This window comes from Falco biarmicus, chromosome 1 (assembly GCF_023638135.1).
Source record: "Falco biarmicus isolate bFalBia1 chromosome 1, bFalBia1.pri, whole genome shotgun sequence".
NCBI lineage: Eukaryota > Metazoa > Chordata > Aves > Falconiformes > Falconidae > Falco > Falco biarmicus.
The window spans coordinates 69,699,152-69,718,361 of record NC_079288.1 but is presented as its reverse complement, the minus strand read 5'-3'; the positions used below and the strand labels follow the sequence as shown (position 1 = coordinate 69,718,361).

The 19,210-nt window shown below is 35.7% G+C and overlaps 1 protein-coding gene across 11 annotated transcripts in view; it reads right to left on the bottom strand.

Moving 5' to 3' along the window:
- FRYL (FRY like transcription coactivator) overlaps positions 1–19,210 on the bottom strand; it is a 185,816-nt gene that overhangs the window by 84,543 nt on the left and 82,063 nt on the right. For 8 of the 11 annotated variants that reach the window (XM_056333546.1, XM_056333537.1, XM_056333479.1 and 5 more), the window contains 9 exons: positions 14,539–14,678; positions 13,988–14,084; positions 11,512–11,591; positions 10,946–11,026; positions 10,297–10,465; positions 9,133–9,225; positions 5,953–6,051; positions 4,369–4,470; positions 1,532–1,576 (listed from right to left, as the gene is read on the bottom strand). In XM_056333546.1, the coding sequence (XP_056189521.1) occupies positions 1,532–1,576; positions 4,369–4,470; positions 5,953–6,051; positions 9,133–9,225; positions 10,297–10,465; positions 10,946–11,026; positions 11,512–11,591; positions 13,988–14,084; positions 14,539–14,678 (906 nt within the window). The remainder of the gene's footprint in view (positions 1–1,531; positions 1,577–4,368; positions 4,471–5,952; positions 6,052–9,132; positions 9,226–10,296; positions 10,466–10,945; positions 11,027–11,511; positions 11,592–13,987; positions 14,085–14,538; positions 14,679–19,210) is intronic. The other 3 variants (XM_056333501.1, XM_056333554.1, XM_056333511.1) reach the window with 1 other exon arrangement.

Below are 19,210 nucleotides of genomic sequence, written 5' to 3'. Positions count from 1 at the left end.
CAGCAGTGCTACTGTAAGGAAGAAGCAAACACTCAAAACTGTATGAGAGGGTGATTTTAATCAACTTAAACAGCAAAAAAGTCATCACATTTAATCTGCAGGCCAGCAGTTCTCCATGTTCAAAGTAGGCTGGTGAATTCGTTGGTAGACACACTACCAAAGTCTATCTGAAATGCGGTGTCTAGAATGGAGTAATGCTTCAGTTTTCTTATTTCTAATATTCTGAAGGGGAGCTTAATTTAGAGATCTAAAGAAAACCAAAAATTTACTATTAGCTTTCAATGGTCTAATAAAAAAAATAAAAATGGTATAGGTAGCAGATTATCTCACAATGCATTAACAACATTCTATCTGTTAGGAGGTTTATCATCCAATATAGCTACTTCTGATTAGTTATGACAAAGTTGCTTCTTTGCTTAAAAAAAAAGTATAAGGAGGCATTCACCTTTTTAAAAGGGTTACAAAATAAATACAGCAGTACTTCTAAATCCTTCAGCACTGAAAATTTTTGTTATCTCTTCCTGTAATTAGGAACTATATATACTAGAAGAAAATGGCTTTTGGGGTCTAATTTATGGCACACTTCCTGTACACTTGGTGTTAATGTCAGCATTCCCTTTTCTCTTTGATATTACTGCAAGTAGAATACAGTATATACGGCTATGTAATTCACCAGCCTGGCTAAATTTGAGTCTTTTTTAGCTGATGCCTGTCAGATTTGAAAGCACTCTGGGTTGTTTGGGTTGTGGTTGTTGTTTTTTTTTCAAACACAATTTTGTTTAAAATCCTAACACTTTTAACATGAATTATATCAGTGGATTATGGAATAAGCTGTAAAAATTATATCTCTGTTACAAACCCAAAAAAGTAAGAGCAAATCTACAGTGGTTTTACATGATACATTAAGATGAGTCAATGAAACATATTTCAATGAAGGCAAGAAACAAAATAGCATTTTTTCCATGTTAGGCAAATGTAGTCACTTACTGAAGAAAGTACTTTTTAATATTGATGTTAAACTTTTCTTCTGTTCTGAACTAAAACAATGTCTACTTTTTAAAACCTGCAAAACCAACAGTGTAAAAGTCTTTCAAGTTAGTGCACTGCAAGTTGTTATAGCATATCAGTTTCACATTTTTTAATTGTGAAAATGTTTTCAAGTTTGCTCACATGCAAGACACTATTTGAAATGAATTAACAGAAAAAAACCATACATCTGAATAGGTAATTTACTTCCAGTTGAAACATGCACTGCTGTTCAGGAAAGCCAGCTGTGATATTGATACTCAAAGTTACATGTTCACCCTCAAGGAAAAACTGATGCTAGATAATTTTCTGATCTTTCTCCTTTACTCCCTGGCAAGAAAAAAATCTTTGAAACATTATCTATTCTTAGTCCTGTTGCTTATTAAAGTACTGACAGCAATTTTACCAAGAAGGGAAAGCACAAAATACAACAATTAACATAAAAAACCAAACCAAAATATTTACAGGAGACAAAGCAACAGTTCACATCGACATATTAACTCACCTGAAGTGTTTCTATTTGTTTTCTGATACTGTTGTTAGATGGCATCTAAATAAAGCAATGTGAGACAGCAAAACATAACAAACATGAGAATGGAAGGCACATGCATGTTAGATGAAAAAAAAGCACAAAAACAACAGATAGCTGTCTAGTAAGGACTCTATTCAGTAGAAATACAGGCTTTGCTATAGTGGTAGGAAACATTCCTCCAACTTTCTTTTGTGGTAACAGACACTAAGGTTAAACTGTGAAAAAAATTATTCTTTTCTACCCGACAGTGGTGCAGAACGATAAAGACACTTTTCTCTCCCATTTCAGCAGCTTTCTTAAATGTTCCTTCCTCTCCTTGGAGGAGGTGGTACGGATACCACAACAACTCAGCTTCATCCCAGAATCTATCAGCTTTCTGACAAACCTGCTAGAATTAACCCATCTAAAAACTAGTAAAAAAAGTAAGCAAAACGATAACACTGACCCAGCGTTACTGCCTGCTGAACAAATTCAGTATTTTGCCTACGCTACAGCGTGTAGAGAAATGCCCTGCTGGGCTCAATGCCGAAAAAGCATCCCAACTGCTTTGTGGGACACAAGGCCAGCTATACATATACCAACAAACCCTTTGGTACACCTCTGGTCTAAACTGACTCTTACAACTCACTTATCTGCTATTTACATCAGTCCGGACCCCTACGTTTCCTCTTTTCAGCAAGACTAGGATGTTTGCCTCCTATAATAAGCCTGCTTTGATGTAATGTGCACCAAAACCCAGTACCAGGGCAATAAACATTGCTAGCACCGGACTGAGATTCAGAGCACCCTCAGAAACATTACCAAGTACAACATAGCACCGAAATACTGCAAAGTAAGGTAGGGTATGAATATACTTATGCATCAGGTACTATGGAGCAACTACAAAGATGTGAGCTTTCACACCATGGCAAACGGGGAATTCCTTATTTCCGTCACCAAAGCGTGACCAGATGGCGTTTATTGCTAGGAAATGTTTGCCCAGGGCAGGCACCAGGGAATAAAGTGAGCACCATGAATCCACGACCTACATTACCTCAAACCTGTACTCTTCACAGAATACCCTGTGACAGAATTTAAGTGTTGTCATTATTTCAATCACTAATTTGTTAATTTTAACCAACACAGTAGTGGTGGATGAACCTTTCCAGTATTTTAAAGTATCTCCCAGTAACTTTCAAAATTGCTTTATTAAATAACAAAGACAGTAGAGACAATAGATTTGGAATCCTTATTGCATTTTAAATACTTAGGTAACTGCAAATCAAATAACTTCAGTCATTAGAAAAATCAGGAAATATAATGAGGAAGGGGAAATCTAAAAGACTAAACTGCTGTGAAATTCAGATTTATAAATTAATGAGATTACTTATTACAGAGTGCATGCATTTAATTAGCTTCAGAAATACAGGAACACATTAATTCGTAAGACACGTGAGAACAGTGGGGGTGTATTTTTCAAAATTAAACTCCATGAATTTCTGAACACAGTAGACACCCAAAAATCCAAATAATATTTGGTGGGCCAAATTAAACCATGCCATAAAATATCCTAAATAACCCATTGATGGCACAGCATCATAACACTGCAAATTCTGAATTGCAGAAATTCATATGTAGAATTTCTGCTGAATAGAGCCTTACAGTAAATGTGTTAAGCTGTTAGTGGTTAACAAAACTAAGTAAAATATAAAATGCATGCTCAGCAACTACCAGTTAAACTTACTGGCGTTTATAGTTTTAATACATCCATTATCAGCCAATGGACATTATGCCAGAAAAATGCAACTCCTGGATTGTAAGAATTTTTTAAAAAGCTTCATAAAAACAAAAGCAAAAGCAGCCTCCATAAGCAAAATAAACAACAGAACAAAAATTGCGGCAAATATTGCAAAAGAACTGCAATGTTAGATGATAAATATACAAAAACCCAACAAGCAACAGAAAAGTGTGGAAGATGAAAACAAAATGACCCTTAAAAAAACAATCCAAGCAGCTAAACCTGTTTGCTTTTGACTTCATGCTGGTTTACATATTTTATTAATAAGCTTCGGAATTTTCACTCTTACCTAACCAGAATGAATATTGTGAAAGTGGATCAAAGAATTTATTAAAATTATACATTAGGGAAAATCATTAACTATGTTAATCAAAATTAAGGAAAAACCATGTACAACAATTAATGCTATGATAAAGTCACTAAAACAAATCCCTAATTTTTAAGTATCTTGATCTCTTTATCAACCAACTCATGTTTACAATGCTATCAACTGAAGCCATGAGTTAAAGGGACACTGTAATTTTTATTTGGAAAATACATATCACAGGCTGTAGATATAATCTTTTCTGGACTCCCAATTAATTTTCTATTTCTTTGGTAAGGGAACAAGAAAGAGAAATTTTGCATTTACTATACACATTCTACTTAGAGGAGCAGACAAACCACTTATTTTCTTACATATAATTTGCACATGAAGAATTACAGTTTGTACTTTATTTGGCATAAATAGCATTTATTAGCAGATAGTTCTACAGATTTTACTTAATAAAACTGATAGTCCCCGGGGGGGGGCACATTTATTTCCAGCTTTACATAGCATTACAAAAACTTAGTAGTAAGTTTAACATTAACGGAGACTTAAGACATTTGGTTTGGTTTTTGGTTTTTTTTTTTTTTTTTTTTAGGAAAATAGTTCGCAGTGTCCTTTTAAACAGCCAAATATTCACTGTTTATTTGGCATGAAAATGCTAAAAACATATTGGAATAAATGCTATCAATTTGCAACAGTTCCTGAATTAAAAAGGATTCTTACCTTTAGATGGGACAAACAGTTCTGCAGGAAAACGTGCCAGTTATTTAAAAAAAACTGTTTCTGACTGACACACAACAGGCAGGTGATCAATGGATACAAAGCCTATGAGCAGGGGGAAAAAGAATTGATCAAATTGCTCTTTGCAGACCTATCAAGTCTTGTACATTGAGAATGAGACACAGTCGGTCCTTGTTTCTCACTCTCATTTTAGCATTGAACGGCAGCCTTCCCCTGCACTAGGACACGTGTGCCAGGCATGGTGTCCTAGGTATAACCCACGTGCTATAAGAGCTCATGGTGTAAGACTGTGGCAGCAGGACCATGGTGAAGCTCACTCCCTAGCAAGGCCTGATCTCAAATATCACCCTTCATACAATATCCACTCTTTCCCTGCGACCACACGACCCAATTCATGGGGTCCTACGTGCTGGGAGAGGGAACCATCACTAAGCAGAATATTCAGGAAAAACATCAACAACTCAGTAAAAACCGAGGCAGGCTTTAGGTTGTCAGAAATGTTGCTTCTACGCAAGGTCTACTTTAGGAAAGAATGAAGCACCATTTAATAGTCTGTGAATATGCTGACTAGCATGACTTTTCTTTGCTTTAATAGCATAAGATTTGTTTGAACACCACATATTTCAGCAGAATGAACAATGGCGATAAATTCCAAATCTGACTGCAGATTATCTTGTTATGAAGCAAAATTTTAAAAATTAAATTGTAAACTTAATGTAACAATGTTTCTGACTTCATAAATAAAATTACATGGTGAATACTAACATCAACTACTTTATGTTCTTCTTACAGAAGGAGTTTAACCATGTACAATGACGTGTGCTTTATACGCTCAGAATACTGGAAAGTAAAGCTTGTCACTAACATGAAAGTGAGAATAAATCATTTTAAATTCACTTGCATTTACTGAATATACCAATTGTAATGCAAAACTTAGGTCTACATTTCCAGCAAAGTGGAGTGAATCAACTTGAAACATGGCTGCCACGGTCATCAATAATTACCAAGTACTGCATTAATAAGATATTTAAAACCTTGCTAAGATGCTGGTTTAGGGGAAAAACTAGTCTTACAGGAAAAAAACCCACAGATAATTTATATCTGAAAGAGATAATAAAAAATATTAGAAAAAGAAAAAAAAAAAGTGTATGAGGAGGGGAAAAAACAGGCAGAGCAGGGCTATTAACAGGCCATTATTCTGCTGAGGAAGTCTTGTCTGACACTTCCAACTTTTAATTTGTCATCATCTAAATAACACAGATTCCCTGAACACAAGTTCTTTTTAGAAGAGACATTAGGTTAAATAACTCTGTGCTAAAACCCACTAAAATAACCAAAACCAAGCATTGTTTTCAAGACAATCTCACAAGTGAGATAACAGAGTACATATCTTGCACAAAGAAACAAATCAAAGCAAACACACATAGACAGTGTGAACTTAAACATAATCTAACTGAGGAGTTAATATTTAAATTAATACAGCTCTTAGCTTTTCCTCATAAAATATACTAGCTTAAAAGTCTAAGATGAGTAAAATGGAGAAGTTGAAATATTTCTTTAAAATACCAGTGAATGCTTCTTTCTTGAACTCAATTCAAAGGTAGTCTGATAAAGCATCTCCACAAAATTTTTCAAACATGGCACATTCACTTCATTTTTAACAGCCTATTAAAAAAAATACATAAATGGGTTTAAAAGTTTATATAGAAGGCAATTTAAATATACATTAAGATGTCCATGAAATCAAGAACACTCAAAAGTTAAATCTCACTTTAGGTAAGTATTTGAGTGTATGTATCTGAAATATAAACAGAAGCATAAGAAATCATGTCATACACTACAACCATACAGTTGAAAAAAACCAACACAAAACCACAACAAACACAAAACCCATTAAGAAAACTACTATTCTAAGAATGTGGCCTGTATCTCATGCTTGAAGAAGAAAAAGTATTTGGAACTAATTAACAAATAAAAAATACACTGAAACTCTTTATAAGCATAATTTCATATTTTTCAAAAAATAATGCCCATAACTTTCTCGTTGTTCCCCTCTTTAATGCTCCCCTTTTATGTGCTCCAGTTCTGCAAACTGAAAACTTAGGAAATGATACACAGGATTACCAGCCAATTAACCATGTAAGTTGTCTTTGATCAGCTTTCAGAATTAATGGAACAAATACACTGAGCCCTACACCTTTTTTACCCACTCTGTCCTTGCATACAAAATAGCCTTCCCTCCACAAACCAGGCAGCTACCTTCTTTGTCAAAACCTCTGCAAACCTGTATTTATCCATTCCAACATTATTCTCAATGGCTTTATACTGTATTTCTGCTTTATTTGTCAAATTGGGGTGTGTTTGAGAGGGAGTTGGCTTTTCTGGAAGAGATCCTCTATAGTCAAAATTTCTCTATAATATGGGGTGGTGGTGTTAGTTTTTATTATTCAAAGTTATTAAAAGGTATGACATGTCCACCTTGCTAAGAACACTGTGAAAACATGATGAGGAAGCATGAAAAATAGCATTCAATATCTATGTAACATATACAAATCCAAAAAAAAGCAACCTGTGAGAGTAATTATGTTTTAAGTTACTTCCTACATACCTCCAAATTATTTATCTTTTGCTATTCTTAAGCTATGGGTTGATCAGTACCCTACTAGCTCCATGAGAAATTCATTGTTGCCAGCACCACACTGTTGCTTTGGGATATAACCTTGGGTTTACAGATCAGTCTTAACTTCCTCGCTGTAAAATATGCTATTATCTGTCATACCTGCAGGGTCTAAACCAGGTCAAGTTTTTTAAAATGCCTGAATGACTAAGCAAGAGAATACAGTAAAGAAGTTACAATGCTGCAACCTAACAGCTTCCTCACGTAAGCAATTTTCTGTATCCAAGATACAGAAGAATCCAGATTAATTTCCTTCATCTGCTTCAAAAAGATTCAAACTTGCCTCTCACATCTTCCAGGAGAAGGACTAACCCTCTCAGCTGCATCTCAGCCTAGGATGGTGCTCTCCAATTCTATTTAAGAAGCCTCATTTGTATGAAATGATTAGACTCAATGACTCTGAAAGAAAGATCAAGCCTCCCTCCCTCACCAATCGCTTAAAGCACTGATTCAGGCTGTGCTGGTAGGAAGCAATCCATAAAACACCACACACACTCTGCACAGCGGTGTGAGTGCTGCCATGGTTACCAACGAATAATCCCAATTCCCAAATGCTGCTTCTCCCTCATTACTGGGCATGCTGTTTTCACTATTATTTAAATTATGATTTTGCAAACTAGTATTTGTATTTACCTAAATGCAAAGTACTTTCACCATGTACCCCCACTCCAAATGCTGAGCAACTATGGAGTTCAAAACAATAAATGCATTCACTTTTCAGAAGGACAAGAAATTGTTCTCTAGAAGAATATAAGCCCAAGTAAGATCAAGACTTCAGTCAATAAAGAGCTACTGCTAACACCACCTCTTTGTGGTCATGCCTTAAGAAGAAAGATTGTCTCCTGTCCCATTTAAAAAAAAAAAAACAAAAAAACAAAAAAACAAAACAACAAACCAAACACAAGGTTAAGACCAGTGAAGGGAGAGAAGCATTTCCCCATAGCTCAGGGCAAGGCAGATCATTTTAAAGAGGAAGCAGAGTTCAGAAGGTTTTATGTTTCCATTCCTATGAGCTTGCTTAGGCAGGACCCCCACCCAGCATGCTCATCTTTGTAGATCCCGTTCCACAAAACAGGATCCACGCATCCCAGGTCTCCACATATTGCAAGATATGCCCCTACGATCAGTTGTAACATGGAGCCATGATCTGCCATTTTTCAGGACAGTGTGCCAAACACACCATGGCCTAGCATCTGCTAATACAATTATCATTTTAGACAACAAACACAGCAAGTATCCATCTGCTACAATGAAACTTTGAGTTCATGGTAAATGGTCAGCTTGAAGTACACCCAGCTGTCACAACTTCTTGTTGACCTGCTGACCAAGCTGTACACAACTGAGCAAAGTAGCCTGGGAAGAAGGGGGAGAACCTGTCCTGGCTAAAAGTGTTCTCACAAGCAGCGTTACAGGCACTGTACATCCAAGACTGATGATATCGAGGGTTTTTTTTTCTTGTTCATGGCTGCTGAGTAAAATTTCTTCCTTTAGATTTAAAACACATACCGGAGGGAGATGACTGACTGCTCTTCCACTTGAAGGATTACACCTAGTGGACACTCACCTTTAGAAACAATTTTTATTTAAATAGCCAAAAGCTACATTCCTCCTCCTTGCATAGGAGTTCACACACTACCTTATCTGTAAAAACTCTCCTAACTGTAAAAATGTTACATATCTCAGTTTATTCTAGAAAGAACTTAAGAAGTTTCAGCTCATAAAGAAAAGACAATGGGACCCTTAAGAGAACAAATACTGAACCAAGGAAATTTCAAGTTTTCAGAGCAAGTATAAAATGACAACAGTGCCTTTATCAACAGTGTTGATAAAAGGGTCTAGAAAACAGACAATTATAAGCAGTTCTGAAAAAAGACTAGAAACTAGCTAATAGACAAATTACACTGGCACATTCCCCTTTGAAAGATTATGTAGCTACTTGGAATTTACTTAATAGTCTCTTTCAATCTGTAAAAACATAACATTTTGAACATTAATGGAAGTCATTTCAGCAATGAAAGCCTAATTGAAAGTGAGAGGAATAGTGGGGAAGAAAAAAACCCAATACTTACAGCAGCCACAGGGATGAGAATTTCCACAAACAAACCAGCAAGTGCATGCTTTATATCTTTATCTTTTACTTCCAGGAAGTATTGAGCACATTCCTTCGTAAGGAAGCATTAGAAAAACATTTAGAAAGAAGACAAGTGTCACCATGGCATAAAAACCACCAGCAGTATTGCATTAATTGCCAGTTTGAATTTAAAACATGCAATGTGTTTGTTAGTCTTATATTCCTTGACAATGCCAACTTTACAAAATATTAGAAACTTTAAAACCTGTTTCCCCAGCAATTAAAAAGAAATCGAAAGGAGAACATTTGTAATACCAGAGAGCTACTTACTTCCTACTTGGAATATGAAGAGTACTCAGAATATAAAATAATATAAGTATGCACATTTTCCTCAGATAATTCTGAAGTTTTAAAAAATAAAACCTTATCTCTCTTGAAATTATTATAAAACATTTTTTTAATTTTTATATACTCATTTTCAAGAATACTTTGATGCAAAGAAAATCTTACCGAAAAATAAATAATTCATACACATGTTTGCACACTCCAGTATACCAAATTGTCAACTCTGGACACAATCTAAAGCACCAACGTGTATGTTAGCTTTTTCAGCATTGAAATCAATGTCAATGGCTATTCAATAGTTCCTATAAAATTTGTGACCAAGTTGCAATAACTTCAGTTACTGTGGAATGGGCAAGTTATTCATCAGGACAACTTTTAATCCATGAACAAGAGAAGCAAAGAGATTTTAAGTCTCTGAAAATTAACTGAAGTGTTTTTTCAAACAAAATCATTTCTTGGCATCTCAGCTGTTAAAAAAAGATATATCAAGTAATTTTTTTCCTTTAACCCACTCCTTTCATAAAGACAATTATTTGATTGCTATCCATTTTCATTGAATCTTGAATAAGTTAATATATTACAGGTTTGCCATATTACTGAGACAATTGAGAATAGGTTCTCATTATGCTAGGTACTCATGAAGTGTAGAGAAACAAGTGATTCATATCTCTGAGAACTTACAAACTGAACAGAAAAGGACGAAGGATGACACTCTAATATTTAGAGTGAGCAACTGATCATTACAGGCATCATTGTAGCTTCATGAGTTAAACAATCAAAATCATACTAGTTTCACTTTTCTGTAATAGTAATTTACCTGCATGAACTGAAATGACGCTTCAAAATCCTCCACAGGATACATTTTTACTCGAAAAAACTTCATTCCCATAATCAAACTGATGATACTTTGTACCACATGAGGACTCTGTTCTTTTTGTCTCAGTTCCTTTAATTCAGTGACAAATTTCTTCCTAACAGCTTGAAACCTAAACCAGGGATATACGTGGCAATTATTTGAATTTTTAGTTACTTTTATATGATGTCTATTTGAATCAGTTTCCTTAGGCTGTTAATGAAAACACCACCTACAGTAAAAGAAACACGAGCAAGATGAACGCCGATACTTAAAATCCAGGCATTTAAGAGTGCCTATGATGACCAGCACATTAGAATATTCTCATTAACTGAACAACAACTATTGACTGATACCAGGCCTCCTTTCCCTGCACGTACAAGCAACTTGACAGCAAAGCAATTCAGTATTGCACTACAGAGTATTTCTTGATTTGTACAAATGTACTGTGCCAGAATACGAGACAGACAAGCAGGCTACACCCGAGTACACTGGACACTGACACTTAAGGGGTTAGTTACTGGGGTCATTAACACATGCTCCAATATTGAATAGTCTTTAGGTCTAGAGTGATTCTTCCCAAAATGCAAGAAGAGTCAGAAACCGAACTTACTTTGATTGAGCAAGAACCCCTGTCACTTCTGCATATAAATCTGCAATAATATGCACATTCCCAGTGTTGGTTCCTGAATACCTAAAGAGAAAAAGGAAAAAAAAAGGAAAAGCAAAAGAAAAGAACAAAAGAAAGTGTTAAATACAACTTTATTCTTCTAAACACCACACATGTTCTCAATTACAAACAAGAAGTCTGTTCCATAGCAAGGTGGATTATCACCATAAAACCAACGTGAGTCAAGCATAAAATGCACGGGTGACATTTAAAGAGATGTTGTTTCCTTGAGTGGACACAGGAGGCATATTCTGTGTAGGAAATTTACTAGTTATCCAAACTTGGACTTTTCTGGCTGGCTATGCAAATCATTTTGTATCTTCTAAGCAAAATAAACTCAGCATTATATTGAACACAGCTGTATTTCAAGATATGTTTTCAGTTTAAAGATACCAGGGTTCATTTACACTATTATCAACAACATGTTACAGGTGAGGCAAAGGAGAACAATCACAACCACAGGCTGGTAATACACACAAAATATTTTAAAGTACACAAAAGAAACTTACCCTTCCTTATGTTTAAAGTGCTTAAAAGCCAAGTTTAGAACTTCATGTACTAAAGGATCTGGCACTGGATGAACAGGTATCTGAAATGCAGGTATCATTGAACTATATGTAACTATGCATGTATATATATACACCTATGTACGTATGAAGTAAATAAATAAAACAGTACTGTGAGAGGCCCTGTAGAACACTAGTGTCAAAGGACACATCTTCTGTTGGCAATGATACCAAGTTAATTCTGCAATATATGAACATTTAGACAATTTGCATTGGCATTCTCTTAAATATTTTGCATACTGGCTTTCAGGGATTAAATGAATAATAATATAAACAACAGTAATGTAAACACTATTAATTCGTCCTCAAAATTTATCAGACTACATTAACTATGCATCTTTTCACTTTCTACCTTGTGTGGTATTACTGTTACAGATTTAACCTCAAAATGCTATTAATCTCAGTATAAAGGAAGACAAACAAAAAAAATAAGAACGTAGAAGAGATTATCATTTCCATTTTAGACTTTTTCAGATGAAAGCAGCCAAAACACATAAAAATCTCCCTAGCAATAAGTAACAATGTGGTGAGAAACCAAAACCAAGCATTGATTAGAAGGCTCTTTTTTACCGAGGTTCTCTTTGACATCACCACTTTTCTCAGTTTGAAAAGGAAACATTTATTAAAAAAATCAAATATATTCTTTTAAAAAAGCACTATATGTAATTATGAAGTCATAATAACTTTAAAATTTCAAAACAATTTAGGTGGGGACTAGGATAACCCTAGTAAACATTATTGCTTTAGACTGATCATGATTTAGTAAAAAAACCTTATTAAAAGATTACTGTCTTGGCTACAGAAAATGAAGCACTTGATGCAGAAAAGTATGAAATTCTAAAGCAATAAGAAAGCTGTTTCTCCAAGAACATCCAATTATTGGAACTGACTACTTACATGCATATTCATACAATAAGTAATATGTAGCCATTTAAGCAAAAGATTTTTGTTCCTACATAGGTCATGTCTGTCACCCTCTCTCCAGCTGCTCTGTGGATACTACAGAAACAGCTGGATCATGCCCTTTGCACCCTCTAAAACCAGTTTCTAAGAATTAAACAACGACAGGGCTCCCAGGATGACAGGCATATGGATGTAATGTGAGTGTAAATATGTTTATTGATTAAAAGCCATCATTTCTGCACTTTGACTACCTAATCGCAGAAACATTACAGGCAGAAAATACAAACCCTCCCTTAGATAACTTTTAATACTAAATTGACCCAAGGCTTCTTTATGTGGTGTATCTATGTTCAGTGGCCCATTGCAGGTCTTTAGCAGAGGAAAAATTCATATCACGAAAATACCTATCTTGTCTGGAGTACAAGCATGAGAGAGGCTCACCAAGAGCCTCTCTTCAAGATCAAAACTTCAGCATCTCTCCTGACATCTGAATCACTAGCAACGTGCACTCTTATACTCAGCAGAAAAACTAGTACCAGTTCAAAAAACAGAAGCTACCCATACAACTTTGCAATCCTAAACAATGTATTCTATTTTCCCCTTTTATTTTGCACCGATAGAAAATTTAGGCAAGGAGAGAGCATGAACTAAAGATTTTCTGTAAAACACTAACAAATAAGAGTTTGATGGCTTTAATACTGTTGTCTGCATATATGTGCATGCATTATAGAAATATCACTTTGGACGATTGGCTAGTGTCTCAGGGCAGGACAGGCAGCTCTTTTGGTTTATTTTTTTCATTTTTTCCCTGTATCACATATGTACCATATACAACCACATAAACCAAAACCTCCTACAAATTATTTGCAAACTAAACCATAGCCCTTGCCTGACTTGGTACAGAAAGACATTTAATCTTCACGTACCTAAAGGACAAACTACTTTAGTATTTGAAATGTGACATTTGCTCGTCTTCCTCATGTTTCATACCGTTTCTTACAGTAATTTTTCCTCTCAAAAATGCAAGAAAAATGATGCTGCTGAAGCCAAACTCTACCCTCTTGTCCATACACCAATGCAAATATTAATTTGCATTACAGAGTATTAACAGAAATTCCATGTGACATCATCTAGCACTACACTATAAGGCCAAGCAAAATTACATACCCTTTCTAAGTTTAAGTGACATACTAATCTTGTCACTTTATGATTTCACGTTGTATTGCAAAACTGCAGACAAAAAGGTACTGAATAAAAACAGGGTTTTTTTTAAAGTTTTGGTTTTTGCAGTACATTAGCAGCTTTGCCTTAGTGGATCCAAGACACATGAACTGAGATATGCAGGCATGTAAAGAAAAGACAGGAGAAGCCAAAGGCTTTATGCAACTGAGAGTATAATTACAGCCTTGTATACGCTCATCATATATATGCTCCATATAAAAATTTAAAGTATATGATCAAAAGTGACATTAAAAGCAAAAGATTAAAAGAAGTTTGTCAAAGTAAAAGAGCTTACCTGTTTTAGAACCTCTATTAAAACTAAACAAAAAATGAAATCTACAGCTAAGTCCCTCCTTTCAAGTAGATAATCTCTTTCACGTTGTTGGTCGTCCCTAAAATAAGAAAACAAGAACACGTGTATCATACACAAGATTGAACACAAATATTGTGGAGAAGAGGTATGCATGCACACCTTCCAAGCAATCACTGCTACACGCATATAAAATGATGGTTAGAAAGACTTCGGGGTTTGGTGCAGCACTGACATCTTGCCCCTCTCCTGAAAGGGCCTTCCAATAACAAAAACAATTCAAAAAGGGGCAAACTAGCTTGTAATTACCAGTGGCCAACTTCCTTCTGTGTATCAACCCCAAAATCATTAAGTCACTTCATGCGTATCATCTACGCAAGTTAAACACACTATCTCAAAGAAGCCCATGCTCTTTCTATACAGATTTAGGTAATGACGGTTCCAAATACAAAATACTTGTCAAAAAAGTACAAAGCGCATATTCTTAGAAGAAAGCACAGAAAAATCAAACAGACTTTTCCAAGGAAAACTCTTACCCCTTTGATTTTGTGCTAGACCGAGGTCTATATTCATAAGATTCATCTTCTGTTCCATTTTGGCGCCTGTACCAGTCAAACAAGGTGCGTAATAAGGAGGGGAGACAGTGCTCTGCTACTGAGCTCATAGAGCTTATCAACTGAAAAAAAGTAAGAAAAATAGTTTAGCATGATAAAGCAATCTAAAAATCCTAGAATTATAACCATCCCTTCAAACTGGTTTTTAATGTTAAAAACCATTCATCATGTAATTTTACAAAGTAGCAACTTTAGGTACCATTTCCATCTAGGACAATTAGTGTAAATATGGCACACTAAGTTAATTATTATGATAGATTTAAGCAGACAAAGTGTTTCAAAATTCACGAGGATCAGAGAATGCTATATTTATACAGATAACCCATATAATACCATTGAGAAAACAGCAGATACTTTAGGATTTCCCTGAATGCTGCCATATGTATTGCTCAAGTATACATACCTTTACATTACAGATGACAGACAGAAGTAAACCTCCTAAACTGAGGAAGTATGTAACCTTCAAAAACATGCCGCTTTCATTATTATACAAACAAATATAAGAGCCTTTTAGATATTCTCCTCTACTTTTAATACATTTGACTGGTCTAGATCTCAAGCTATATGTACTTTCAGCATAACTCCCCTATCAACTGCTCTCTTTCATAAAACCCATGAGTTGTAAAACTATCCATGAAACAGTGGCAATAGAAACCATTATAGAAGGATGACTTTAACAGGTATGAAACTTAAATACTCCAGGCTTCCTTAAACTTTAACAGAACTCATCAATGCCCCAGGTTTGGAGAGCAGAATGACTGAGAAAGGCAGCATAAAACAGCTATTAACTCCCTGCCAGGAGGCAGCTGGGAGCAAGCCCATCCCCAAAACACTGGCTGGAAGAGGAGAGTTACCCTGCTGCTCAGTGATGCCATGTATTAATTATCTCCCGCGTCTTTCAAATAAGAGGTTTCAATAGAAGCCATGCTTGTGCCATAACATATCTATTACTCACTATTCCAGAAAACCAAGATACTATCAATTCCATTATTTCTTTGTCCTCATTTGAAGCATATTGGGGTGTCAGATGGGGGGAAGGGATAGGGGTAGGTTAACCATAAAGAAACCTCAGGAGGATCTTTTCCAACCGTCTGAATGCTTTACTCAGCTTGTTAACCAGTGAGCTATTCAAGTCACAAGAATTAAGCAGTATTCTTGACTCCCTGAAAAATCCTTTATTATATAAACAAGTAGAGACATTTTCTCAAAATAAGTGAAATCATATTCTTATTCTAGAAGTCCATAAAATTTTAAATCCCAGTATAAAATACAGACTACATATATTCTACATCTGAACAGGAACTAGGTTACATTAAGAAATTTTTACTAGAATAATGAGATTACTTTTTTTCTTATTATTACTGTCTGTCAATAGGACACTCACTAAAAAGGGATTCAATGGAAAAACTATGCATGCTTGCTGCAGGAGAGGCACGCACATTGAGCTAACTGCACAAAAAGATGAAGGCAGTTATTACAGGCAACACAAAACCATACAAAAGCTTTTCCACACAAACACAACAGAAGCTAGAATGACTCTGTAAGCTTGCTATAATGCCTTGCATCTCAGAACAAAGGCTAAGCTTTGAGAATACCTTCATTCTTATACTAATGTATGTTGAAATCTTTGTAACTTGCTTTGAAAACTAAGCATGTTGTAAGCTTGTTCCTTGTGCACCAATATCCATATAAACCAAATATCCAGTCAACCAACTAACATACATCAGACTTCAAGAAGCGTACAGTACAACACAACTCAATTTTACCACTTTGAAGTTACATTGTGATGTGAAATGAAGCAGTGTGTGATGAAAAGGAATGTGTACGAATGAAGATGTTGTTCAAGAGCATTTTCTAATGTGGCAGAGGTATGACAAACTACCTGGGGGGGGGGGGGAACAACAACTTGGGAAGACAAAGAGGAGAAGAGGAAAGAAAAACTATGAGGAAATTTGAGACACTTGTGGGCTACTGTTAAAACTATTATCCTTCAGTAAGAGGAAGCATCATAAAAACAGCTGCCCAGAGAGGCTGTGGAGTCTCCTTCTTGGGAGACATTCAAAACCCGCCTGGACACCATCCTGGGCAACCTGTTGTAGGTGAACCTGCTTTAGCAGGGCATTGGACTAGATGATCTCTAAATGTCCCTTCCAACCCTGACCATTCTGTGAAAAAAGAACTCAAAAGAGTCATTTGTATTGATAAAGCTTCAACAAAGCTTCACCATGATTTCATGTACAAGAAATGCCTGTTGCTTGCATCAGCTTGGGGTAATCAAACATCTCTGTTAACTTCACTCCAGCCATGAGCAGAAATCACAAGTTAAACGCATTAATGTGTATGTGGGAGAAAAAAAAATAAAATTCAGAAAGCAGGAAGAACAAAGCTTCCTCATGAGCTCCTAAATCAAGGTATTAGACTCAGCATAAAATAGTCAATGTAACTGGTAAGCCTTAGAACGAAAGCTAAGGCTAAACTGGATGAGCAAGGGATCCATCATCAACCACAGCAATCCAAAATATGTTTTGCCTTACTGTCACTTTCCGTACCCCAAATAACCTAAAGACTGGGAAAATACATCAATTTCTTTTTCTCTAAAAATAATGATATATCAAATACATTGCACAGAGCTGTGTTCATACAGCAACCACACACACAACAGGACCAGAACAGATTAAGGAAACACTTAAGTTTACCCTGTGCTGTCAACATAAAATGACCCCACAAAGCATTTCTACTCCTCTGCCTCCCTTCTGAACTGATGGGTTTATTAGTAGAAGAAAAAGAAGAAAGCTGCATTTTAAGCTTTACTAAACCTTTTCCTTGGATTTTCCTGCAATTTTACACAGCATATTAATATTACTACCCTTCATAAACATTCCAGCAGTTAGTAAATTACATCATCTTCCACAGAAATAAACTATATCTCATGCACTAAAAAAATTGTCATTGGTAAAGTGCTACACTCTGAGACAACTGACGTTATAAAGCATTTTCCTCTTGAAATGAAAAATCAGTTTTACATTATAATTATATATTTCCTGCCAAGTTTTACATTCCTTACATTCTAATGAGAAGGCATTGGAATTATCAGGAAGATGAAATCTTTGCTCATATTTCATAGCTGCTAAGCAGAACATGAGCTATATGCTTATTCTTTTTATTTAAAATAATTACCATATTGTTTGGATACTAAATTAAAGATCATCTTATATAAAAATAAGTTAGCCCTCCTATTTTAGCATTAAACTATGCCTAGCTTGAAAGCAGCAATCCAGAAAAAGAGAGATCCTATAATACCCAAGAGGGCAGGGTTGCACTAGTCAGCATTCTATTCCTCAGAATGAAACCGCAAAGTGGGCTCCAGTCTTAAAGGCCATAAAACATTGCTAACTGCTGCATTTAACATACCCAAGAGCACACTGAGAGGTAAGAAGAGATGCAAAACTATAGGAAGATGCTAGAGCCCAAATTCCAGCTATGGCCCAAATCCTGATCCTGAAAACATTCTTCAAGTTGTGTCGAATCATAAACAAGCCTGAACCCCAGAAACGCATCTGCTTTCACTCACTGAGATGGCCAAGATATGCTTCTGCATGATCATAAAAGTTTTGGTGTTTAGGACAAGAGTAGGAAATTGCCAAGTATGACTCCTACAACAAACAAAGGAAGAAAAATACAAGCTATTTCCGTTTCAAGCTGTACAAGCAAAAATATTTTAAGAAATGCAATATATGCTCTAAAAAAAATATCTCCTCTGGTAGCTTCTTGATGCAGTGGGAATGATAAAGGGAAAACACTGGTACTAAAATGCTAAATTTTTTCAGAGTTTAAAAGTGTTATCAACATAAAAATATCCCTCTCTTTTTCTAACATTTCATCTCTTCTAGCCAAATTTACATTGTTTCAATTAAAACCCCAGTGACAAGTAAGAGTTACACTATTTGAAAAATCAAAACCGCCTGGTTTTGCACACTTGGATCTAATAGCAGCCCTCTTGGTCTAGTTATGCTTCCAACAGAAAAATTTATAATCCCATTAAACAGCTATTTTCCTTTTTCATGATAAGGACAGACAACATTACATGTCTTCCTCCTCCATCCCTCTTCTCATCACTTACTGAGCTGAGAGAATGAGTATTAACTACATACCTTCTTACTCCCACAGTCCCTCTTGTGTCTCAATTGTGCTCTTTTTATTCACAAAGTACACTTACTACTCAGAACACCGTAACAGTACTGCTAAAGTCAGTTTTTAGACTTGAATTCCTAACTCTGTAAATATCTCTGTGTAAACAAGGTTGGCCCAGCGACAGCTCTAGCTTCTCTGCTGGATGCTGTGGCTGTGCACTCTGGATCCTCCTCTCTGCCATACTTCGCCAATCTTCTTATTCTGCAATCTTCTGCACTGCTGGAGAATCAATCTTAATATAGCAATGAACAAGAGAGAAGCAATCTTAATTCCTTTTGCCAAACCACATCCAAAATTCCCTACCTAAATTCCTGTCATCATGACAAGCCCTGTCATCACAAGGGAGCCATTCCGCTCTGACTCTCTAAAGTAGTTATTCAGTACCATTAAAATTCAGCTCTTC